The following is a 26,510-nucleotide window of genomic DNA, read 5'->3' as shown; positions in this document are numbered from 1 at the left end:
CAGGAGCAACATGATGTGGGGTTTATTATAAAGAATGAATCAGAGATTTACGAGGCAAGCGTGAACATGTATTTCCACTCTGTGCCCGATATTCTCACAGCTGAACAAAATGTTCCATACATTTTTACTTGGTTCTCCACATCTCCACTTAAAGCAGGACGAACGTCACATGTTTGTAAAGCAGAACTGATGAGTCCAGGCTTTTTTGGTTCAGTTGTACCACAGAAGTTGAAACAGTCTGAAAAGAAAAAATCATACATTTATTTAACTAAGGAAAAATCTTAAATGGTTTGTATAATTTAAAATGGATATTACTGAACTATGCCCCGTGTTTTTGTTTGCACATTAAATACAATTACTACATAATTAAAATATGTAATAAAGAAGACATTCACATAATTAGACCTTGCCCAAAAACAAAGGACACAGTCATTTTAGATACTATACAAAGTACTCCTACAACATCACTTTCTTTACCAATTAGAGCTACACTCTCATTGGTAACTGTGCAAGAACAAAACAGTGTGAAAATGATCGATTTAACAAAATTTTATATATATTTTTATACCACACACACTCGCTCAAATGTGGACCCTCCCTCTCCTCTCCACTACCACGACTATGCGACTGGCAGAGCATGGATCATTTCTAAATATTTATAAACATATAGGGTTCGGCTCTTGCTTTTTTTTTAGTGCTTTAAATGAAAGTGTGTCTGTTTGACTTGTATTTAGATGTGTCCAAAATGTCATCTCTCTCTCTGACCTAATTGTATTGATACTCTTGATTTATATGTATTTTAATTTTCTCTGAGTGTGTGTGTGTGTGTGCTTGCGTGTGTTTGTGTGTGTGTGTGTGTGTGTGTGTGTGTGTGTGAGAGAGAGAGAAAGAGAGAGAGTGAGTGAGAGAGAGATTTATGTATTCATGTATGAAATATAGCCTATTAATACTCTATAAATGATTTCTCTTGTTGTGTTTATATTTATAGTGTTTGCAAAACACCTATCATACATCACATATATCATATATCAGAATATTCTATTACTGTTAATCCCACTGTGAATATTAAAATACGCTGAACCGTGTCCTGTCCTTACACTGAGTGGAGCGGGCGACCGGGCCAAGATGGCGGCTCCACCGCTCGTCAGCGCCAATAGGCCCAACGTTCGATGAGGCGTCTACTCTTTATGTCTATGGGCATCACCGCTCAAGCCATCGCAGTGATGACGACACAACCACAACACCCTCCTACTGGACGAAGCTGTGCGTCAGTCACGTTGAAAGCTGAGCTCTGATTGGACAGCCCCCGCCGAGGCCCCGCCCCTGTGTCCTCCTGTTGCTGCTCGCCCTGGCTCTTCTGCATCTCTGTCCTTTTTACGACAGCAGCTTCCTGCATCTCTCCTGACACCGCACACGGTCCAGACCATCCGGTGAGACTTATTTCCTCCACCCATTCATGTTAAACATTAGCTAAGGAGATGTTAGAGTATAGAGTTTATTAGTCTAGCTCCTTTATTACTGCATTATTAGGCTATAGTGTATGAATGCATGTATGTATGTATGTGTGTATTATGTTTTTATATGTTCCTTTCCACAATAAAGTAACGTTAGCTTTGATATATTAAAAAAAAAAAAAGAAGTTGGTTGTTCCTAAAGTTTTCCCGGAGGTCCATTTCCTATTTGGGAACTCCCATCAAAGTCCTTCAGATGGTTCGGCAAGGACACGGAAGTGCCGTCGTGTGAAGCTGCTACATTGTATTACTGCGGTACTAACACGGTTTAACTGTACATGAGGCTACTAACAACAAAACATCCTTGTGAAAATGGGTCAAAACTTCTCCAGTAAAGTCTCAGACTTCCTGTAAGAGTGTGACAGTTAGCTTCTTCAGCAGAGGGCGGACCGTGAAGCACTTTTGGTCGGAGGAAATGGTCGCTATTATTATTTATTTATTTATTTTTGTCAATGTCAAACGCTATTTAGATGAATGTCAAAGTCCAGCTCCACCCCCAGCGCTGCGGAGAGATAGGCCCGGCTATGCGAGACCATGTCAGAGTGGAGAACAAAGTATCATATTCAGGCAGGATACTACTTAAACCCACTTTAAATGTTAGTAGATCACATTTAAAGGGAAAGTCCTGCATTCACGATGCTGCTTAAGTTGAAGTAGGCTCTGCAAATGCTACCTAAACCTAGATGTGACTGACCCACTTTATACACAGTTGGGTAGTTTAGTGGTTCCCCTATCAGAGGGTCATCAGACCAATCAAACACTCACTCACGCACGCACGCACTCACTCACACACACACACTCACTCACTCACTCACTCACTCACTCACATACTCACTCACACACACACACACACACTCACACACGCACGTAAGCACGCACACTCACTTACTCACTCACACACACACTCACACTCACTAACTCACACACACTCACTCACTCACACACACACACACACACACTCACTCACGCAAGCACACACTCACTCACTCACACACACACGCTCACTCACTCACACACACACGCTCACTCACTCACACACACTCACTCACAAACACACTCACGCACTCACACACACACACACACACACACACTCACTCACGCACACACACACTCACGCACGCACGCACGCACTCACACACACACACACACACACACACACACACACACACACACACACACACACACACACCCAGGTTTTCAGTTGTACGACTTTCTCTAATCTAATATTGGATAATTGAACCATCTTTAAAGCGAGAACTGGTTCCAGTTTAGGACCGGGTAACAAACTGGATTTGGTGTCGTATACCTCCGAGCTTATACATTCCTTTTACCCATGCCTGCATGCACATACAGTTGCACATGTGATTATAATTATTATATAATTACATTACCGCGGGCAGGTTAAGGTTAACATGAATCTCCAGTTCATCTGCGCTGTGTTCAAACTCGGATAATAGAAACGTAGTATTGCTGCTGAAAAAGTTGCGTAGGCCTTATTTTCTACTGGAAATTGATCCGGAATCAATAAGGGGATCGATAAAGCATCAGAGGCGATAACAGCATCAATAAACTCTTATCAATCTCATCCCTAGTGGTGGGTCAAGGCCCCCTTCCCTACTTCACACACACTCACTCACTCTCTCACAATCACTCACTCACTCACTCACACACACACTCACTCACTCACACACTCACTCACTCACTCACTCACACACTCACTCACTCACACACTCACTCACTCACTCACACTCACACACTCACTCACACACACACACACACACACTCACTCACTCACACACTCACACACACACACACACACACTCACTCACTCACTCACTCTCACACTCACACACACACACACTCACACTAACTCACACACACACGCTCACACACACACACACTCACAGACACACACTCACTCACACTCACTCACTCTTACACTCACACTCACTCACTCTTACACTCACACACACTCACTCACTCTCTCACACTCTCACACACTCACTCACTCTCTCACACTCTCACACACTCACTCTCTCACACTCTCACACACACTCACACTCACTCACTCACACACACTCAAACTAACTCACACACACACACACGCTCACTCACTCACTCACACACACACACACACACACACACACACTCACTCACTCACTCTTACACTCACACACTCACTCTTACACTCACACTCACTCACAGACACACTCACTCACAGACACACTCACTCACTCTCACACACACTCACTCACACACTCACTCACTCACTCACTCACTCACTCACACACTCACTCACTCACACACACACACACTCACACGCCTCTGATGCTGGGAAGAAACCGTTTTCAAAGAAAGACAATGTTGATTGTCTCTCTTTTAACGTTTCCTTATCAGATGTGGAGAAATAGTGTAGACATACCGCGGTTGTTGGATTTTGCAAGACTGCACAACCTCCTTCTGTTTCCGTATGGTGTTATTAACAAATGAGTCAACATCGGCCTCTTTTTTCCCTCTCTTTTATTCCCGTCTCCGTCCCAGCCAACATGACTCACGCCTATCCTTTCCTGAGTGCTGAGCAGAAGAAGGAGCTTGGCGATATCGCTCGGAGGATTGTAGCTGCTGGAAAAGGCATCCTGGCAGCTGATGAATCCACAGGTACGACTTCAGCCGCCACACACCGACTGCGACCTGCAAATGACACGTGAAACGGGAAATAAATTCACACCTCTAAACACAGCAGCGGGGTTTGCAAAACGGAAATTTTAAATCCTGTGTTGTAAATTAGCTAAAACGTGTGAAACAGCTGGTTTGCTCATTAAAGTTTAAAGAGTGTGCCTCGCACTTAGCCACCGCGGAGGTGTCAGGAAAAAGCATTCATTGGTGTTGTAGCATATTCTAGGTGAATTAGGGGTGACGCCCAAATAGTCGACTATTCGACGATTTGCTCCGAGGAGCCTGATTCGACTGCCAATCTCAGTCGAATCGTCGCAAAATGTGGTTATAGAACAATGGATTATTCCATTCTGGCTCTGGGGGTGCTCAATGTCTGATTTTACATAGAGATGCTTGGTTTCTCCCAATAAACTATGATAAATAGCCTATTTGTTTAGAAATATAAGCCTATTAATAAATACTGCTGTTATGAAATAACTTTTAATCTGTGTGGGATTAACCCCCTCCCCCTCTTAGACTAAGTTGTACTATCCAGGATCCAGCACTGTCAGAGCTCATCTCGTCTGGGCTTTAAATCTGTCTGGGCGTCAGAAATACAACAGTCTGCTGCTGTTTAATCATCAGCATCATTTCATTTTTTTTCATTATAGACGTTCAATCGGACACAGTCTGACACAGCGCTGTGAAAGTGAAACTACAGTTCTAAATATACCGTCAGCTATTGTCAAAGAAAGATACAAACAAAACACATTTATGTTATAACAACAAATACTTTTAAGAAGATGCTCCTATCAGAAATCTGAAATCACATCTCTCAGCAACCCTCTGCCTGACACCTGGGACCGCGCAGCGCTGGACTCACGTGCACCCGCCGCTGTCTTCTTCATGTCCAGGGCTCGCCATCCCGGATCAGAGGGTTTTTAATGAATCCAAAAAAAAGGATTTGATGATTAGTCGACTATAGGCAAGACGTGACCAATCAGATTCCACTATGAACATTTTCAGGGACACGCCTAGGGTGAATACTCGATTCTAATTGGCTGCCTAGTATGAGATTAACTAATCAACCATGGTAGCAACAGGATAATGGTTCCTGTCATCCATTATTTGCTGATAATGGACACCTCGTTAGGCATTATACGTCACTTTATTTTAATTTTTAGTAACCTTTATTTAAACAGGTAAAATCTCATTGAGACCCAGGGTGTCATTTGCAAGAGAGACCTGTTCAGGTCGGCAGCAGCGGAACACAAAGTTACAGACTAACTGAACACACGGGAGACACAACACAGAACACAAACAGTACAAACTGCAAAGGGCAAAGAACAAGTTAAGTACAAGTTAAGTTATGTACAAGTGCAGACCCCCACAGACTATCTCAACAGCCTTCCTACGAGCAGTTTGAAGTCCCCTAAAGAAATAAAGCTGGACAGCTTCAGCCTCTGCTGGAGCTGGTTCCAGGTCGCAGGCGCAGCGTAGGAAAATGCCTTCTTGCCAAGTTCAGTACAGACTGACGGGATGGTAAACGAGATGAAGTCCAGGGACTGGAGGCTGCGATCGGACGGTTTCCGTACCAGATACATTGACAAATAAGAGGGGAGCAGTCACTTAAAAGGTCAGAAGACTTCTAGAGCTTTCAAGGAGACAGATCTCAAAGAAAATGGTCATATTTATGCAGAAGAGGCAGCGTCATCCTGACTTTTAGACCTTATATCATTTAAGTTCCTAAAACACCAAAATGCAATGTGAGTCTCCCTCTTGACATGGACCAGCCCTCCCCGACTGATAAATGTCCACGTGTTTAAAGTCTAGTTGAACGCAGCCTCTTTGATGTCTTTAACTCCGCCCATCTTCTCCCTGTCTCCTGGCACCTCCAGGCAGCATGGCCAAGCGCTTCCAGGGCATCAACACAGAGAACACGGAGGAGAACAGGAGGCTTTACCGCCAGCTCCTCTTCACCGCTGACGACCGAGTCAACCCATGCATCGGCGGCGTCATCTTCTTCCACGAGACGCTCTACCAAAAGACGGACGATGGCAAGCTCTTCCCCCAGCTGATCAAAGAGAAGGGCATGGTGGTGGGCATCAAGGTGGACAAGGGTGTGGTTCCCCTCGCCGGCACCAATGGAGAGACCACGACTCAAGGTACAGAGGTTTTTGTTCTGGAGGTTCAGTGTGTTACGTACAAGGAAAACCCATGAACATGCTGGAAAACAGGGTTGTAAACACTAGAGAGCAGCATGGAGGGCAGTGACATGTTAAATTGGTTATTTTTATCTATTACTTTACTTTATTTAGTCTCTATTTCAAGATTGGAAAGCAGACAAATTTGGAACGGAAGGAATTTGTGGCTAGAAGCAGAAGTTTCAGACGGGGGCGGCGCGTCATAGCATCGCGCTGGAAAAGGGACGAAACTTCTACCCGTGTTTCCATCACCGCCGATCTGAGCTGGAGCCGATAAATAACAGTGATGCAGGGAATGAATGCTAATTGTAAGCTATCCCACTACAGACAAAGGACAGATTTGAGTGGGTATTAATGGTTTTTTGTCCAATGGGTAAAAGAGAGAGACAAATGATTGGACTGGCAGACCACCAATGAAAAGCAGCTTGAAGCTTCACGAGATACAAGTTTAAAGTTACTTTACCAACACTGAGTATGCAGCTGCAGTCAGGTCTTGGTTAGCTTACATTAGCTTAGCATAAAGACTGGGAGCAGGGGTTAACCTAGCTCTATCCAGAGTGACACATAATACACCTACCAACAGATGTACATGAACAAAAATGTAAAACCTTTGTGTTGTGGAAGGTTCTTGTCGAAGCAAATGTTTCTCTCTTATTCTCATTTTGTGTTTTTAGATTGAACTAAAGCTCTTGACTACAGGAAAGACCTTTTAGTTGATTCCTGCACTGCTTGCAAAACGTCCCACACTGAGATCAAGTCCTGGATGCCTATAATAATAGTCGACCTGTGAGCTTAGCCTATTTTAGAGCACATGCTGTCCTGCAGATGCTCCCATAGGTGATGAAATACACATACAGCAACGATTGGCTGGTCTTGAAGCACTGCAGGTTGTGATTAAATTTAAAGTCTACAAGTTGTACGTTCACACTTCCTCTGCTTTCTTTCTCTCACTCTCTTACCTGCGCTTCCTCACCCTCGATCTTACCCTGTGGTTTTGGTCACGTTTCCCTTTTTCCCTGCAGCCACCAGCTGCACAAAGTCCTCGTCCTCCTCCTCGTCCTTCTCCGACCTCTAGCTGATTTGAACGTCCAGATTAAGAAAATGTCAAACCCATTTGATTTCATTACATTTGTGTGTTTTTTCGGACACAATCTCTCCTGTTATTGTTGGTCGAGGTTACACAAATAACCCTAGCTGATTAGCTTTAGCGAACTGTGTCTGTCCTTACCTGCAGTTTACAGTTACTGGAAGTGAATCCGCAACCAGCAGCCAATCACAATAGAGAATTCTCAGTGACCCTGGTGTAAAAATGAATAACTTAACTCTTCACAGAAATAAATAAGACATCAAACGCTCCATAATTAATACTGAACAGAGGGATTTTGGAAGTACTCATGAATGTTTGATTAGTAATGAAATAACTACAAACTGATTTACGGTTAATGTCGGATATGTATTTCTCTACTCTGGAAAGAAACTGCTAATATGTAGTTTTGTAGTGCTTAAGCTCAACTGCGTGCAGATTCATAAAAAATAAAAGAATGGGTTTAGTTTGGTTGAATCGCTCTGGCAGTAGGAACTCTGCTTTCACGCCTTCTGTCATCTCTCAAACCGACCATCTGTGCTGTCTCTGTCAGGTCTGGACGGGCTCTACGAGCGCTGCGCTCAGTACAAGAAGGACGGCGCTGACTTTGCCAAGTGGCGATGTGTGTTAAAGATCACCCCCAACACCCCGTCCAACCTGGCCATCATGGAGAACGCCAATGTGCTGGCCCGCTACGCCAGCATCTGCCAGATGGTTAGACACACGCTCACTCAAACACGACAAACAATTTAAATTTCAAGATTCACAGCTCAGCTACAGAAGCCTGTTCTCTCAGTGCAGCGATGTAACACAACAAAGCTGTTACACAACTCAGTCGGCCCATCAGGTTCCCTACTAACAAACCGTGTAACAGTTGGTACACAAGTCACAACCCCAAGAGAGGAAGTGCTATTGTCTGTTGCCATGACTGGTTGCTATGTTCTCTTCCATCCACTGTTTAACGGCCTGCCCCCGCTGCCCCCCCCCCCCCCCCCCCCCTCAGCATGGCATCGTGCCCATCGTAGAGCCTGAGATTCTTCCAGACGGTGACCACGACCTGCAGCGCTGCCAGTATGTGACTGAGAAGGTGAGTGATGGTTCAACAGATCCAGCAGAGGAGGAGGAGGAGGAGGAGGAGGAGGAGGAGGAGGAGGAGGAGGAGGAGGAGGAGAGATGGGTCAGCTGAAACCGATGAATCGCATATGAAGGAGAATCAGGTTTCTCTTTCACACATGCGGCACAACCGGAGATTACTTCACTTACTGCAGGGCTCCAGACTTACTCTTTAACTTTCCAGACTAAAATTGTAGGGACCAGATATTTAGGCAAGTTTTTACTGTACAGGAAATATCCAAAGGCAATGTAGTCTGATATTGAACAGTGAAAAGTTCTGTATGTTTGTGAACAGATACCTGAGGTCATCTAGAATGCACCTGAAGAGAACTCATTCATTGGAAACAGACAGATTTACTTTAATTTTATATTTAATGTCATGTAATATTTTACTATATAGTATATATCCAAAGGCCTTTTCTTCAGTGCCAAGAGGGATAGATAGATAAAGGATAGACATGTTGTCAACATGCCCCTTTCATTGTCTGAATACACCAGAGAATGTATTCACACATGGGCTCACTCCAAGATTACCCGGCCTTTATAGTAGGGAACTGGGGTGGGGGGTAAATTCTGTGTGATTCCTGGTCCAACTAAATCAGACATTCGCGTTCTCACATACAGCCCCGCCACGTAATGTTTAGATCATTTCATATTTGCAGTGCATGTGTGAAAGGCTTAAAGATCTTAAAAAGATTGGCCTTTGAAATAACAACAGATATTATCGTGGTTCACCTCTAATGTGATGGCTGCGACTTGAATTTGGCACGTTCACAAATGTGTGCAGGCTGGCCTGCAGTCGGGAACGCGGTGCATATTTTCACTTTGAATCCACTTGTCTGGATCATGTCTGATCATGTCATGTCTGCTGCTTCTTCTGCTGTGGATGCCAGGCCTACAAAAGGCATTTTACCAAACAGCTGGAGCAGTTAACAGTGAATGAAGAGCACACCCAAGTACAGTATCAGCCATACATCTGTTTCAGGGGGTTCTCATGATTCTTCCTGATCCCAACAGGGAGACATGGCCGTTCCCCAGGTGGTTGGGATCTTTAATGGTTCTTTTAGCCTTATTCTTGCAGTGCCTGGTGTAAACATCCGGGTAGAGCACCGCCTATTTTGTGTTCAGCTGAATGAACCGCCCTTTATTGCTTTCAGTCCGTTCATTTCCGTCACGTCGTCATGGAGGTGAGGGACAGGTAATGAACTACATTGCGGTCTGCCACAGTGTCTGTTTTGAATTTATACACCAAAGAGACATTTTTTTTCTATTCCTAACACCAAATGACTTTATAAACCTGCTGCAGTTATCCTGCTGCGAAATCTGTGACTGTGTTTATGAAAGTTTTATTGGAACCAAGGGAATGATAAGGTAATCCTTTATAAGTCCCACAGCGGGGCCATTTTTAGTTTTATGGCAGCAGAGGGGTATGTGAAATAACAAAAGCATCAGTAAAAAGGCAAGATACGATAAATACGTGAACAGTAAAAAGGTGTAAACCCCGCACAGTATCCCTCAGGAGATGTTATGTTGCACAGTTGGAATGAAAACCAGTGTTCCTCTCTGTCCGTCAGGTGTTGGCAGCTGTCTACAAGGCTCTGTCTGATCATCATGTCTACCTGGAGGGCACACTGCTCAAACCCAACATGGTGACCGCTGGACACTCCTGCCCCAAAAAATTCAGCCCTCAAGAGGTCGCCATGGCAACTGTCACCGCCCTGCGCCGCACCGTGCCCCCCGCGGTGCCAGGTGAGGTTAACATAATATATCTGCAGGGCTGTAGTCAACAAAATCCTCTAAGAAAATCTCGGTGGAACGGAAACTCTAACCCTTAAAGTGTAATTCCGGCACAAAATCATCCTTTCCATGGTCTTTTTCGGCACTTACATCGCATCGCATAAGCCATCGAACAACTATGGAACAACTATTAACGGAGAAATCCAGTTGAGTCGCTAAAAGCTGGACGTGGCTAACACTGATTAGCTAATACTGCTCAAAATAACACCAAATCTCTGCAGCAGCATGAGATGAGTCCATACACATAAAAAGAAGCACAAACAACGTAGTTAGCTAACCTGGAGTTTATTAAAAGAGTGTTTTTAAAGAATTACCTACTGGCCCAGGTACCAGCTCCTCTCATAGTAAAGTCCATTCAAGTGGATTACCAAAGTCAATCCTAAAGGAAGGAGCCCATTGGTGCTTTGTGTTCTGTGTAGGGACTCTTCTCATGCTGCTGCAGAGGTTTGCTGTTATTTTCAGCAGCATTAGTGGTTAAAAAAGACGTTTTAATGACTTCACCGTGCTGCCCCGAGCTAATCAGTGTTAGCCACGTCCGGCTGTTAGCGACTCTCTCTCTCCGTTAAGAGTTCTTACAAAAAAAAAAGGTGTCTTGATGACTTGTTCGATGTGTGTGAGTGCCGAAAAAGGCCATGGGATGATTTTGCGCCTGAATTACACTTTAAATCAATCGATTGGTCGAAAAAAAGTCTGCATCTAGATTTATTAAAGCGTCCATGGTGCACTGAGAGCTCTTTAGCTTGTAGCACTGTGTCCACCAAAGTGTTTTATCCCGAGGGCAGTAAGTTCTCTGCTGTGGGAGAGTTCATGTTCGTGTGTAGCAGCATGACGAGGCGCTGACCATCTCATGTTCTGAGATTTTTTTGGGTCGCCGAGAGTTGAAAACGAACAGCTGCACTCGTCACGTTGCTGTGCCTACTACTGTGAGCGCGTTATCGGGCCCTACTGCTCTGCTGGGCCTTTTTTCAACCAATGAGAATCTGAGAGCATATTGACCAAACAATTTACAAACATGGTTATCACGTGCAGGTACACCTTATTCCTACCTGACCCTCCTCCTGTGCATTCTCTTCCCCCAGGGGTGACCTTCCTGTCAGGCGGTCAGAGTGAGGCAGAGGCCACCGTGAACCTCAACGCCATGAACCAGTGTGCCCTGCACAGGCCCTGGGCCCTCACCTTCTCCTACGGCCGGGCACTGCAGGCCTCAGCACTGAAGGCCTGGGGAGGCAAGAAGGAGAACGGCAAGGCCTGCCAGGAGCAGTACATCCAGAGAGCCCTGGTAAGGAGGGAGGAGGAGAGGGGTGGAAATATATATGTATGGTATATGTGTATTTATAACTGTTGTATTGTCTATAGTCTTACTTTGTTTTCCTGATTATACTAACTTATGTATTACATTTATGAGTATATGCCCATACAGCATAAGGGTAGTCATATTTGCGCTGGTATGTAAGTTCACAAGTGTACGACCTACGGCGGTTATGACGTAATTTCCTGTGCGCCTGTTGGGACATAGAAAAAAGAAGGAGGGACCACGCACGGACATTTAAAACAATGGCGGCGAAAGGTTCACGTTGGTGTGATGCGGAGGTGGAGTGTTTACTGCAGATTTGGTCGATGAAAAGATTCAAAAACAGTCGACAAGACGCACAAAAACTCTGAGGTCTACGGAAAGATTTGTAAACAAAGCCACGCATCGCGATGACGTCATCAATGCATGTGACGTGTTACGGCGTGATGACGTATAGGCAGCAAGAAGCATTCGCCGAGGCCCAGGTAGTGTGAGCACAAACGGGCCTGGGGCGCGGGGGGAGAGGGAGGGGAGGACAAGTACCCTAAAGCCCGGGGCGCGGTGCGGAAGGACAGTGTGAGTGCGCCCTAATATGCAAACTGCTCTATTATGCAATTAAAGTGCTCCTAGTGGACACTCGGAGATATGACATTTTCAGTATTTACCAGGAAGTCGCTGTGGCGGGGGCTTGGTTTTAAAATTTAAAGTGTCACATTATAACAAGATACATAGTTTGTTAAAACAAGAGAAGTTTCTTGTAATAACATGGTAAGTTTGTATGTTCAAACGTGAATAAACAGTATGTCACTATAACAGGAAAATGTGTTAAAACATGAAAATATGATTATGTTATTGTGTGTGTGTGTGTGTGTGAGTATATCATCTTTCCTTTCCGTCTGTTGTTGCGATCACTGTACAAATCGAAGTCAAATCCGTATAAGTAACAAAATCGTTCACAAAAACTCGTCCTTTAACCCGTTGAAAGGGGAGAACATCAGCCGTCCCCAGGTCCAACTCAGTGATATAAAGTCATGAACATAGTGATGTGACTTTTACAAATACTAGGGAAAGAAAACAGACCCTGCGTTTCAATGAATCCTCCTTTGATTTGTGTCTCCACAGAATAATAGCAAGGCAGCTGTGGGGAAGTACGTGTCCTCCGATGAGAAGGGAGCCTCAGCTGCGGAGTCTCTGTTTGTGGCCGACCACGCTTACTGAAGTGAGACGGGCCGCTTCTCCTCCACACACTCCATCCCCATTCCACCCAGTCACTCCCACCACATGCAGCCGCAACAGGCCGCAACGTCGTCAGTCACACAGATTAACCAACCGTTCAACATTATTCCATTACCTATGAGAGAGTAATGAGTTCCTGGATAGAAGAGTATTATGATTTAAAAAAAAAATACTACATACTAATAAGCCCAGTATAAATACTCCAGCTGTATCTTCCCTTTGAGTTTGACTTTGCACTTGTAATGTCAGTGTTACTGTACTGCCTGACTTAGCGTGTTGTGTCACTTTATTTTGTTTGTGCACTTAAACCCCACAGAGAGAGAGAGAGAGAGAGAGAGAGAGAGAGAGAGAGAGAGAGAGAGAGAGAGAGAGAGAGAGAGAGAGAGAGAGAGAGAGAGAGAGAGAGAGAGAGAGAGAGAGAGAGAGAGAGAGAGAGAGAGAGAGAGAGAGTTCCCCCACAGAGTTGTCCTCAGTTTTGTATTTCCATCTTAGGTTTCTAACATTGTCTTAGTGACTCTGACGTAAATGTGCCTTAATTATTCAACTGAACCAACTGCTGGGGAGGGACACTTGATAGGAGGATGTTATAATGAATAAACAGTATTGGTTTAATACACTGGAAAAAGATTCAAATTAAAATGTCCCACGACTAACGATGTCCTGTGTTTTCACTCTGTGCACATTTATATGACTGTTGCCGAAAAATGAGGGGGCGCAGCTGTAACCCGACTCTTCTTCGCTTAAAATCGGTTTCAGCTTTGTGATTTTCCAGTTGGGCATCCACATCGCAAACTGCTGAGGGAGGAGTTCAGAAATACATCTGGAAGAAAATATCGTATGCGTCCTGTTAGCTAGACGTCTGATCATAAAGATACATTTTAACACTCTAAAACAAAGTGTCCCTAGCATAGCAAACATCTGCAGTATCAACGATTGTGTCCGCTTGTATTAGTTGAAATAGGAATCTTACAGTACGACAACTCTTTCTCTGAGTTACAACCTCAGGTGACTTAACACCTGCCAACATGACCCGTATTTCCCTTGCTGGCTGGCACTGGGTGAAATGGAGTTTGCCAATCCTGCAGCTGCTTATTTGTCTCAGCAGCTGAGTGAGCGGAGACGGGCAAAAACCAGAGACAATATAAGAGTCAGTATAGGCCGAGCATTCACTTCATGGACTGAGAGAAAGGAGTTCAACGGCATTAAAACACACGCACAAATGGCTACGGTTCTCCTTGATCGCTAACATCCCTTTTATCTTTACTCAGCTGTAACAGCTAACGCTAACAGCTTATGGTAACTGTCAAACTCCTCTGCAATACTTGTTTTTATGGTGCGATCTGAGGCTCAAACAGACTCCGGTCTCCTGTAGGCTACTGGGTCCGGTCTGAGCAACCTGGCAACGCGTCTGCTGGCATTATTTTTTGTTGTTGTGACTACGACACTAGATGGCGGTGTTCTGCTCATTCTCTATATGCAACCTTTAAATAGCAGCAAGTTGATGTTAGGGATGGAACATCCGAGTATTTTCTCAATTAGTTGTTTGGTGTAAAATGTCAATGAGTGTTTCCTAAAGCCACATACGACATCCTGGAATGTCTTGCCTTGTCGATAACTCAAAGATATTCAGTTTGCAGTCAGAGAAAGTAAAGAACTCAGGAAATATTCACATTTAAGAAGCTGGAATCAGAGAATTTTGACTGTGTTTCTTATAAAATTACTCAAACGGATTAATCAAAATAACTGGAAATGTAATGGTTGACAACTGATCGATTAATCAGCTATGTATCCTTTCATATTACACAATTAGAAATCTAATCACACAACTGGATTAGTTTGACACGACACTGTTACGCTAGAATCATCACACAATGGTGAGAGAGCGTGAGTGACATTTAGGTGATTTCAATAACCGCAGGTGCAGTTGTGGACCACTGCAGCAGCATTTTATTCCACAACACGGTCCCCAGTTCAAGCACTCACACATACAGTGGACACGCTATCCCTTCTTCCAGCTATTGGTTGAACACATAAAAACAACCAGTGTATGTATTGGTAGGTGTGTTTATTTTAAAACCTTGTTTCTGTTAATGAGGCCTCCATCATGTGTAAGCAAAGTGCACCTCCTACCAGTAATGTACAGCTTAAGTGCTGATTTTCTTCTTGTCTGAATCTCCGGCTCATCAGACGAACAAAGGATCACCTGACGGGGATGACAGCGATCATTTCAGAACGTTTAAGTCTTTATATCGTGTGGCGTTTCTGTCTTCGGCGGAGACAACAGGAGGCGGTTGTGGGGCCGGGTGGTCTGTGTTAATGAATGACTGGATGAGTGACTCTTCCCCCTCCGGTCTGCGGGTGATGCACGCAGAGTCAGCATGCAGACTTCGAAGAGGACTTCCTCCTCACATGTTGGTGCTCATCCTGGTCTGGCTGTTGGCTGGCGTCAGTTCACCCTGGCTGCCTTCTCTGGGCGGAGACTGAGCAGTGGACACAACACAAGACGGGCACTGTTGATACATCAAATAATAAACTTATTGTGTTCAAATTATATCTCAATTTTAGATGCAGTGGGCCTGTGAAATGTAGTCACGCGGGACTGTTTGATCTAATGCTACGCACATTTACAAGGTTTAAGCAAGCCCCCACCGCTGCCAAGTACTTCCTTATTGGATCACCTGGTTGATCCAATAAGGAAGTACCAAAAATGTTTCATAATGGAGCAGTTTCTCATTGACCCCCATGTTAAACAGGCTGGTTTTACAGCATCATTAAACCTGTTTAAGGCCTTGGACAAAAAACATTCAAGTCTGTGTGTTTAGGTCATATCTCCATAACAACACTGAGGGGGTGATTTTTTTTGTACCAGGCTAGTTTTTATTTTATTGGAGGTTAAAGTTTATGAATAATTAGGGGCGCAGCCTCTTGAGTGACAGCTAGCCCCTGGCCCTCACTTCTCCTCGGAGGTAAACATCAGCCAGATGGACGTATCTCCCTTCCCCGCAACGTCACATACATGCCCTTTTTTGGTAAGAGGAAATGAGGCGTAGTCAAAGTCTGACAAGGTGGCGGCTCTCGTAGGCGAGAACGGACCACGAGGGAGATGCTACGTCCATTTTTTTATACAGCCTATAGGTTAAAGACTATCCAATATACAACTTTATTTAGAACAGGACTTCTTAGTCTTAACATGAGCGTTTCTTCAGTACTTGACATGAATAGTCAGTATAAGCTGTGATGAAGAGTCTACCTTGACGTGGATCTGGTTACGCAGCACAGCAGCTCGGAGGATCATGGCTTTGGCTCGTCTCTGGAACTCTTTGCCCATATGGAGCGACTTCTCAAACGTGGTGCTCCTCTGGTCCACATCCCTCGCATACAGAATCTATCAACATGCCAGAGTCCCAGTTTGTAATGTTTTAAAATGAGAAATGTCTCATTTCAACTTCTTACTTTTAATCAATTTCCTTTCACCTTGCTATGGGAGTCGATGCGTGCGTTGATAAGCCCCTCCAGTATGAGCTGGGTGAGCTCGTCTTCCAGGGCTGCTACTGTGGTGTTGAAGGCCTGCGCCATCTTCGTCATGTCTGCTGACACGTAGGGGCTGAAATACTGAACACACACACAAACACATCTATTAATGTGGGGTTTTCTCACCGATGGCAGGCAAACCGCTCATTAACTGTTAACCAACAAGCAGCATTTGAATTCCAGTGGACCCGTCCGGGAGGCTTGGACATAACGTTCTGGCATTCTGCGTTATTGGACAGCTGTGGTACCAATCGCACAGACATGATAATGAGTGTATTACCGTAGAGACACACAACCTGGAAAGGCCTGTGCGTCCGCGCAACTGATACAAGTCTGAGGCTTTCCAGTGAGCATCTGTCAAGCCTTTCTCCATCGCAAGATTGTTACCATCTGTGTGTCATCATAGCAACATGTGGTCCTGGAGACACTTACTGTCACGGGAACCAACACAGAGGCGGTTTTGAGTATTTTGCCAGGTGTCGGCAGCCAGATTTTGTCACCGAGCATTGCAACAGTGCAAGATACAGTCACGAAACTCTACAGGTGTGCAGTTGAGATCAAAATGAAGGCCAAGTTCACAGATTGTTTGCAAGATTATCTGACATACTGCGTGTAGGACGTCTATTGGAACATCCAGTCCTCAAAGCAGTCAGTCGTGAGTGCCATGAAGTTAGCAGAAGAAAAAAAAAAGAGCCTTAAACACAAATAGTTAGCACAAGCAAGTTAACTAGTACTCTGGAAATAAATTGTGTATCCTATTTTTCTTTTAGAATGAAACATACTTTAAATGACTTGTTTATTTTTAGTTTAAATAATATTGTATGGTATTTAACTGGTGGACTCGTAGTTTTAAAATTAGCCAAAATTCTTGTTGTTGGTTAAAACGTTAATTATTAACATCCCTAATCAATTTTCCAAATATTTACACAAATTTCCAGTGGTACTAATCACACAGCCAGGTGCCATTAAACCGTCGCAGAAGAGGAGGACAAAGTCAAAGTTCAAATGATGGAAATCATGTGGAACATGATGGAAATATGACATTTTGTGTATTAATGTGAGTAAGGTTACAGTATAATCATCGCTCAACACAAACTTTCCCACCTCTGCCAAGCGTAAAAACACTTTCGCAAATATTTTGTGTCGCGATCGTTATAATTTCCCAGACGTTTATGTCTCACCTGAATGAGGGCTCTGTTCCTGATCTGGCTGTACAGTGTCTTGACGTGCGGGGCCAGGTACATGTCCAACAGGAGGTTATCCTGGAGGAAAAGCCACAGTCACTCATCCAAACACATAAACTCTAAATGATCTCATAATACGTCGCCATGTCATGCGCTCCCATAACATCTGTGCAGCCTCCAACGGCTGAGTTTAGTGACAACCGTCTGTGTGGCCTTAGTTTAACGCACAGTTTCTGCTCCGTACTAACCTTCATTTCATCCAGCAGCTTGAGACAAGACGCGTACTTGGACTCGTAGAACTTGAAGATGATGTCACGGATCTGCGGTTCCAACTCTAGAAATAACTTAAAGGAGCTGAGGACAGGAAACAAAACATTATTACCATAGACGTGTAATCATTAAATGTACCAAGATATGTTTCAGTTACAATTTACTGAACCACTCCTACCTGCTGGAGATGACGTTACGTTGGAGCTCCTGCCTGTCAAACGTGGCCAAAGCACACATGCCTCCATACACAGCTACATTACTGGGTGACAGGAGCTGCAGGGAACACACCGACACACACGTTACTCATCAAGTTTTTGTACACGATAGTGACTTCAAACTTCAGTCTGAGCAGTCAGAGTTAGAAACATCTAAAGGGTACAGTCCATGGTTGTCCTTATGCCAAGTTCCCACTACAAGACGTCCAAAGTTGTACTGTTCTCTCTACATAACTTGCTGTCTTGTCTCGAAGTTGTCTGCGAGGCCCCTCTGAAAAGTTCACGCTCGAGTGCCGAACCTCGAGCGATGAGGGGCTTTTGTGAGGGAGCTCCAAAAAGCTGTCAGCGAGCAGAAAAGCAGCGCTCGAGTCGTGTGGTAGGAACTTGGCATTACTGAGCTGCAGCGGAGGAACTGTAACATAAACAGTAACTTTGAGAGATCCCCAGTTGATTCGACTTACAGAGACTGCTGAAGCATCATATGAGCTTCTGTTGAACTTTGGTATGCGGTTTTTCACAAAACCGTGGACTTTGTTCCCCATCCTATCCATAACTAACCTCCATAAACACATTTGCATATGAATAAAAAATCCAGAGGCAACGAAACATGATTTGGGCATCGGAAGAGTTGTGGTTTCAGTTTGTAGTCCCGAGTAGTATTGACCAATTCAATGTGAGCGGGCTTTGGTTGCGTGCAGGTAAACGCTCCATGTGAAGAGCAAAAGAAGTGGAACACACTGGCCGACACTCAATCTTGAGATCTATTGGCTGTCGTCTGACCACAATTCAGATTTTTATTAGCGTCTCATGTTGCCCCCAGATATTAAATCATCACCAGGCCGATAGCCAATTTCTGAGATTGCTCCTTAGGTGAATCACATGGTATCACCGTGCCACCGCTGCATCCGTCATCATCATCACATCACTCACCTCGGGACAGTCACAGTGGTCAAAAGAAGCCTGGAGAAAGCACTTGGCAGCTGGTTTATATTTCCGAGAGGCCAACTCTGCCAGGCCTGAAACACCAACAAACAAGGTAAGACAACCACTATATCGTCCACAAAGATATACAACTGCTCTCTATATAGTTTCATATAACAGTATAAAAATGAGTTTATACTTATGCACACTTGGGAGAAGATGTGGTGACCAGACAGCTATTTCTAAGCTGATCTACCAAACTCAAGTTCAGCTTGTACTTGGTGACATCATCATAACAGTGCATAATGCCGTCTTACCTGCAGCACACTTTAATTTGGTGAGGACGGCTTGATTTTGGCTATCTCGCTCTCCTCTTTGCTAAACGAAAAGAGAGAGAAAACATTCGCTGAAAACATGTCATCTTAATGAAGAAATTTAAAAAACAGACACAATTGTTTCAAAAAATAGGTGCATGAATTGGTTTTGTCTTATTGTGGTGGTACACATTCCTAACTCTCACCTCTGCTATCTCTGGCGTGGATTCGGCTTTGTTGACGTAGCTCAGTACGTGGGACCAGTTCTGGAGGTAAACACTAACCTGCAGGCACAGAGGAGACGATTTACTCCTTCAGATATAGTGTTAGCTGACGTTGAATTGTTCAAAACCACGCTCATTTGTATCAACCTCACACTGCTTTCCCATATCCCACATTTGTTCCACTTGAAAACTCATATTTGGGGTTTGAGGCTTAAGCTTGTGAATGTTCTCATGTGTCCAGGTCGTCGTTATCCTCGAAAAGCAATTTCAGTCAAAATCAACTGGACTTGGTTGTTTGTCTAGGAAGACGTTTCACCTCTCATCCAAGAGGCTTCATCAGTTCATGTACACATCTGACCAGGCTGGGAATGGACCAGGACCAGGACCAGGACCAGGCTGGGACTGGACCAACCAACTTCCCACCAACGACTGTCACTCTAACGACGGTCGTTGGCAATTGGAGCACAAAGGGTGTCAGTGACATCATCGGCCTTGTGAAAGGTTAAATACCTGGATCTCCACACCAGTTAGTTGGACCAGTCCCAGTGTGGTCCTGGTCCTGGTCCTGGTCCTGGTCCAGTCCCAGCCTGGTCAGATGCGTACATGAACTGATGAAGCCTCTTGGATGAGAGGTGAAACGTCTTCCTAGAAAAATAACCAAGTCCAGTTGCTTTTGACTGAAATTGCTTTGGGGGGGTTGAGGCTTAATTCTTCTAACTTATGAGATCCACAAAAAGGCAGTACATGCAAAACAGTGAAGCAAAACAATCAACCGTAACTGCCACCACTAGCTCTTACAGTGGTTACTGCCATATGCCTTGTGTGCAGCAGCTGTACCTTGATGACATTCAGACACATGTTGATGACATGCTTAGCACTAGTGCAGTAGTCTCTAGCTCGGGAGTAGCACTTGAGAGCATTACTGAGGTCCCCACAGTCCAGGTAGTGATCCCCGAGATCATCATGGCCTCTCCTGGGAAGGAAGGATAGCACAGAAGGCAGGAAAGGGTCACTTCAAGAACAGACTGACGGGTTATTAGAGATAACAGCAGAACCGTCTAAACCGGCCAAAATGCATATACGAGGCTGCATTTGAATGGTAACATCTTCTAGTTCCTGAAAAACATGCTTGTTTAGCATTTGGATAAAACACAACCTAAATTACATCAGTTCAAACATGGCTCACAAAAGGTTTTTTTGGGTCCTCATCCAAAATAAGTCATATTTCAATAACAACTAAGACATGCAAATCACCACGCATCAATTATTCATCTTGTCAACCACATCTTTGTACATCTTCAGACCTCTAGACCCAACCTTATGGGAGCTACAGAGTTTTTAGTTTAACCTCTCAAAGTGTCCAAAGCTCTTACTCAGTTCTGTGACACTGGAAATATAAACTAGAGCATTAACATGAAACACCTTTTAGATTCATTCAAATTCATTTTTTTTACCATTTTTCTGTCAAACCACATTTATGTGATGGCTGCCTCTGGAGCGAGGGACTTGTGTGTTGATGTAGCTAGCTCTGCTCTCTCTGACAACAAAACGCTCTGGGTTTCGTGTAAGAACATTGATGCTAACAAAAACCGCTCTGCCATGCCGTGCGCCATGTACCTGATGCTCTCTTTAATGGAGTTTCCCTTGTAGTTCTTGAGATCAGTATCCAGTTTCTCCAGTTTGAGCAGAGCCTTTTTCCTGGTGGACTCGGCCCAGGCAGAGTCCAGGGGAGGAGGAACAACCCCACCTTCGGGTACTGTGTCTGGCACACCCTGCACTTCCCTACAGGTGAAAAAAAAAAACACCACACCCAAAACAATACACATTAGATGCTGACTAAATTATTCACTGAAAAGGTAATGAATCTGCCCTCAGATTGTGGTGCACTACTCTGTTAGTACATCACAGTCTACAGTCCTGCCCTTTTCATGAATCCACTGCTTCAGTAGAGCTGCAGTGTAAAAAGCCTAAATGTTCATTGAGGGCGAACAGTGTACTAATACAACAACGTCTTTGTTAAGCTTGTTATTGTTAAGCTTGCTTAAATGATCTGTTTTCAAATCAGGGCTTTCACAAAAGCGTCTCTCTCAAAAGCAGTGCTCTTATGCCAGGGGATAATTGACTCTAATACCTTGTGGCCTCTGTGAGTTTGCGGTGGATCTCTTCGTAGGTGTCGACATTGAAAGTCCTCTGGACAAAGGTGAGGGCCATCTTAAGGGCTTCCACTCGGAGCTGAGGGCAGTGCTCAGCGATAAACTGAAGCCTCTCAATGCGCATTAATCCACTGTAGCTGGTCGCATACTGCTCCAGGTCCTGCACACAGGGAGGGACAGGGAGAAGATCTTATTAAAAACCAGGTTCCAACATATTTTCATGGACCCATAAAACAATGCCATGGCAATTCACTAACTCCAACATAAACAGAAAAAGTACACTTGCCTAACATCATTCAAACATATCAGATTCAAACTCTACTCAAACATCATTTGGCGTACATGGAGGGAGAGATGTGACTGATTGAATGGGAGGAAATTGAGAAATGCATGTGATAGAAAACAAAACGCCACGTATTGACGCATATTAAAGCTCTAACAATTACAGGAAATAAAGTTGCTATTATGTTGCATTACATTGGAAGGTTATCCACTGATCACTGAGACATTTACTTTAAGCGATCATAATTTTCAATGAGTTGTTCAGGTGACATTAATTCAGTATTCTGTTATATTGATGTGACAGTAGCTCCGCCTGTATTTGTTAATATTCGGGTCATGTGGTCTGTAAAAGTTTTGGTTATTTTCATGTACTATGCTGACTTTTAAACTTATTTTTATGCAATCATTCGACACGCTGTCGGCCAAACTGTACCGAAGCAGAGGAGGCTGTACAAGTTTCTGGTGCAAAATTACCGATGCAGACTTAACTACTAGTCAGCACAGAGGGTGTCGGAGCACTGAACAGAAACCAGTCGAACGGCTTTTTTTCTCGCTGCTATGCAACGCCCTGCTCCAGTTCCATCACAGTTAGTTTTGTAGTTAGGCCACGTTGAGACCAGACTCGTTAAAGTTTCGAGATGGCCGAGCTGTTATCATACGTAACTGTGTACGATAAAGCAGCTGAAAAAGGGTGTAATGACTCAACTGATAACCATGTATGTTTAGGGGGCAGCCCTAAATCCCAGTGACCTCAGAATTATTTCATGCATCATGCAAATCAGGCAGAGCAAATATGCCAGGTCAGTACCAGTGTTGGGTTCTCCACTATGTAATTGGTGTCCGGAGCATTCTGCTGGTCCTCCTGGGGGTCTGCATCTATCTGCATAGGCTCGACAGACCCCTGAAAGAAAACACACCAGGCACAGAGGTTAGCGGAAATCACAATGCATGACATGATCGACACAATGGCTGAATGAATTCAAAATAATACGAGAACTGTAATAAAAAATGTTTCATGTATTTAAGGAGATGACTAGAGTAAGTTTTCCAATGGGTAAATTCTCTCTGGATGCAAAATAAGCCTCATTTCAGGACCAGGAGCTGTCCAAAGCATGAAGCCTATAGACATTTTCAAAGCTGTAAACATAAACATTCTAAATGTGTCCACGTTTACTTCCTGTTGCAGTGTATGTGAATGACAGGAAGTAAACAAGGACCAAAGCTGTTGCCTAGCAATGGAATTCTGTTGAAAAGGTACATCTAGGCTTTTAGTACAATGCATTTATCAATCATTTCACTGTTTCGTGACACATAATAAAGGTATAGATCTACATTTAATACACCACCTCTGAATACAAAGGTATTAGATTTAAAAATAACACGCAGGCTTCTACACAAACGAGGCTATAAGATTAGAAATCAAAGAGGTGTTGTGCTCTAGTCTTGAAAGGCTGATGTACAAGTCACTGTTCTGGGGGTGACGGAAGCCCCAAAGCGTCAAAACTTTTTTTAAAAGGCACAAACAAAGAAAGAAAAGCCCCACAGTTTCATAAGGACCTGTGCTAATACCAGAAAGTTGGCTTAGTAATGCTAGCTCCCGTTAGCTACATGCTACAATGCTAACCCAGATTCTTATTGAGTCTATGTTATGTGTTGCTGTGGGGAAGAATGGCCTGTACGTCAGTAACAGCTATATTTACGTCCAGTTAGCGTCATTTGTGGTTTAGCCAGTGTAACACTAGCAACAATGCTGAGGTCGTCGCTAACAGTAAGTCAGCAGAGGCCTTCAGTCGGCTGTTAGCCTGTAGGTCGATTACAACTCTCTATTTTACTTTTTTTTAAGCTGGCAAACACACACACAAAAATTTTTAGAAAAACCTGAAGGTCATTCCTCAATTCAGCACCAAGCAGCAACACTAACGATGTTTTGTTCCCTCGTTAAAGCTAATGTTTCTGCGCTGTGGGCAGTAACATTAACGTTACCGTTAGCATAACAATGCCAGCAGTTTATAAAAACTTAACGTTATTCTTGACATTCATGTCTCAATCAAAGACGATATTGTTCCGCAGATGACTTGTATGCATAAGGCAACTTTTCGAGCAAATACATGCTGGTTCTGAGTGGTCAAAGTGTGATATTTAAAGTTATCTGAACCAAGAGCTGAGCCGCGGCTAAGCTAACTGCTAGCTAAGGTTCCTCCTCTGGTGATGAAGATACGTCAGTTCACAGCGGGATTGGCTGGTCGGACATGTTAAAGACAGTGAGGGTTAACACTCACCTGGAAGTTAAACACCTGCACGGGCAAAGGCATCTTATATTTCTTCTGACTTCGTTGTGGTTATAGTTAAGGGCGAGAAAATCATAGAGACGTCGGTATGTGCCGAATCTGCAGCCAGAGGACAGGAAGGCGCAGTTTGACTTCTTCTTCTTCTTCTTCGTTTAATAGAGGGCAACAAACCAGAGTGACAGCCACACGCCGCCACCTACTGTACCCGAGTGAGTACTGCAATATATATATATATATATATATATATATATATATATATATATATATATATATATATGAACAATATAAACACAAGGAAATGTCAAAAATAAGAACAATATATACAATATTTTTAAATATTTTGAATATTGTAAATTCACACTAAGTGTAGACAGATAGATTGTAAAATAGAAAGACAGTAGACAATGTTTACTAAAGATATTGTGTGTGTAGACCCTATCAATCAACCCTTTAATAGCCTTTAATGTGCTTTTTCCAGTTCAGGCTATAGTATCATAGCCTTAAATATTTCTAACATTTTGTCTAAATACTCAACCTTTCATTTAGGCACTTTCAGTTTCTCTCTTTCTTTTTTTTGTTCACAATATAAAGCGGTAAGCCTGTGAATGTTCTCATTCGTCCAGGCCGTCAAATACAATCCAGGTGGCAAAAATACACAGCCAGTTGTGGTCATATATTCAATATACTTATGTAATATGCACTAGGGTCTGAAGAGTGATAGCAGAGGGAAATAAGCTGTTTTTGTGTCTGTCTTTGCTGGTGTACAGAGATCTGTAACGTCTGCCAGAGGGGAGGAGTTCCAAGAGATCGTGACCAGCGTGAGTGGGGTCTTCGGTCATTTTACCAGCCCGCTTTTTGGTTCTTGCCAGATACAAGTCTTGGAGGGAGGGCAGGGGGACACCAATGGTTTTCTCAGCTGACCTGATGGTGCGCTGATGAAGCTGATTTTGTTCTGCTTAATGCTGCTTCTATAGGCCTGGTCCTGTTCCTGATCCTCTGAGCTTCTCTCCTCTCTGTCTGTATCATTCATGTCTCATCAATGCATGTTACTAATTCAACTTCTTCCCCGGAGTTGTTTGTGCTTTGTCGTCTCTCAGGTCTCTGATGATCGTGGTGGTGCCTGCTGCCGTGGTCCTGCATGACGCTTCCTGCTGCTATTATCACTATAACTCCTAAATGCTATCACTAGTTTTATACATTATAAAATGTGTAGCCATAAAAACATCATCATTAATATATCTCATTGTGTCACAGTTGTACCACTACTCGTCATTGATCATATTCACCACCATAATTATTATTATCATTGTCATATTCTGTCACACATCTCATCATTTACATTCACCATAACCGTTTTTTTAAATCAACTTTTCACACGGTTCTATTTTTTTATTATTTATTTACTTATTCATCTATTTATTTTCCTGGTGGTGGACACAAACTACAAAAATGGGAAAAGTCAGACACTGCACCTCGATGTGTTTTTCTTTTTGGCTAAAAAAAAGGCCTGCACGACCAAGTCATGTGAAATAACTACATGGCAACCTTTGTAATCTCTCTCTGTCTCTCTCTCGTCCTCTCCCTCACTCCTATCCTGTTAATGCTGACCAGGCACTTCCTTTGCCGCACGTCACAGCTCACAATCCCCATTATTAATGCTATTAATAGCCTATAAGCTGTAAGTGGTTCATTTTGCTCTGACTGCCAACTAACACAACTTCAGCATCAGTGGATGAGGTATTCAGATATTTCACTTACACTTAAGTAAAAGTATTGGTATGTGTGCTGTGCTAATTTAACAGATAAATAAAATCCCATTACAAGCCCTGCAAGCAAAATGTTATGAAAGTAGGCCTTTAGAAGTATTGTCAGAAAAAATGTTTAAAGTATCAAAAGTGAATATACATGAATGGCTCCTTTCAGAGAATCACATTGTTATATATATATATTGGACTGTTTTTTATTTCTGGTTCATTTAAAAAAACCTCTGATTTAAATATTTAGAAGGCCTATTTTTTAAAGTCCATAGGTGACTCGGATGGGAACCGGAGGGTCGCTGGTTCAAGTCCCTGTGTGGACCATGAATGGAGCGTGGACTGGTGGCTGGAGAGGTGCCAGTTCATCTCCTGGGCACTACCGAGGTGCTGTTGGGCAAGGCACCGAACCCCCAACTGCTCGGGGCGCCGGTCATTGGCAGCCCCCTCGCTCTAACATCTCTCCTTAATTGCATGTATAGG

General features: G+C 43.7%; 2 protein-coding genes across 2 annotated transcripts; one reads left to right on the top strand and one right to left on the bottom strand.

Annotated features, from left to right (window-relative positions):
• Positions 1–1,341: 1,341 nt before the first annotated feature.
• LOC310960158 (fructose-bisphosphate aldolase A-like) lies at positions 1,342–13,549 on the top strand. Its single transcript, XM_083931778.1, has 8 exons — positions 1,342–1,430; positions 4,053–4,169; positions 6,065–6,331; positions 8,008–8,168; positions 8,458–8,541; positions 10,142–10,316; positions 11,444–11,643; positions 12,778–13,549. The coding sequence occupies exons 2-8, from the start codon at positions 4,058–4,060 to the stop codon at positions 12,871–12,873; spliced, it is 1,095 nt and encodes a 364-aa protein (XP_083787904.1). The 5' UTR covers positions 1,342–1,430; positions 4,053–4,057; the 3' UTR covers positions 12,874–13,549.
• Positions 13,550–14,954: 1,405 nt separating this feature from the next.
• On the bottom strand, positions 14,955–24,405 carry gps1 (G protein pathway suppressor 1). The gene is made up of 14 exons (XM_083931468.1): positions 24,265–24,405; positions 22,794–22,886; positions 21,682–21,863; positions 21,168–21,332; positions 20,388–20,523; positions 19,533–19,610; positions 19,330–19,390; positions 19,022–19,107; positions 18,055–18,149; positions 17,855–17,960; positions 17,604–17,684; positions 16,366–16,503; positions 16,142–16,276; positions 14,955–15,371 (listed from the first exon to the last, which is right to left on the bottom strand). The coding sequence occupies exons 1-14, from the start codon at positions 24,295–24,297 to the stop codon at positions 15,297–15,299; spliced, it is 1,464 nt and encodes a 487-aa protein (XP_083787594.1). The 5' UTR covers positions 24,298–24,405; the 3' UTR covers positions 14,955–15,296.
• Between the last annotated feature and the right edge of the window lie 2,105 nt (positions 24,406–26,510).

Source organism: Echiichthys vipera (genome assembly GCF_963691815.1).
Source record: "Echiichthys vipera genome assembly, chromosome: 17".
In the NCBI taxonomy this organism is placed as follows: Eukaryota; Metazoa; Chordata; class Actinopteri; order Perciformes; family Trachinidae; genus Echiichthys; species Echiichthys vipera.
This window is presented reverse-complemented; position numbering and strand designations above follow the sequence as displayed.

Bases quoted from the DNA above. Each gene is read 5' to 3' on its own strand.
- LOC310960158 (XM_083931778.1), top strand. From the start codon at position 4,058: ATGACTCACGCCTATCCTTTCCTGAGTGCTGAGCAGAAGAAGGAGCTT. The intron at 4,170-6,064 runs GTACGACTTCAG...TGGCACCTCCAG, and splicing joins GGCAGCTGATGAATCCACAG to GCAGCATGGCCAAGCGCTTC. The intron at 10,317-11,443 runs GTGAGGTTAACA...CTCTTCCCCCAG, and splicing joins CGTGCCCCCCGCGGTGCCAG to GGGTGACCTTCCTGTCAGGC.
- gps1 (XM_083931468.1), bottom strand. From the start codon at position 24,297: ATGCCTTTGCCCGTGCAGGTGTTTAACTTCCAG. The intron at 20,524-21,167 runs GTACATGGCGCA...CTTCCTTCCCAG, and splicing joins TCCATTAAAGAGAGCATCAG to GAGAGGCCATGATGATCTCG. The intron at 17,961-18,054 runs GTAGGAGTGGTT...TCCTGTCCTCAG, and splicing joins CGTAACGTCATCTCCAGCAG to CTCCTTTAAGTTATTTCTAG.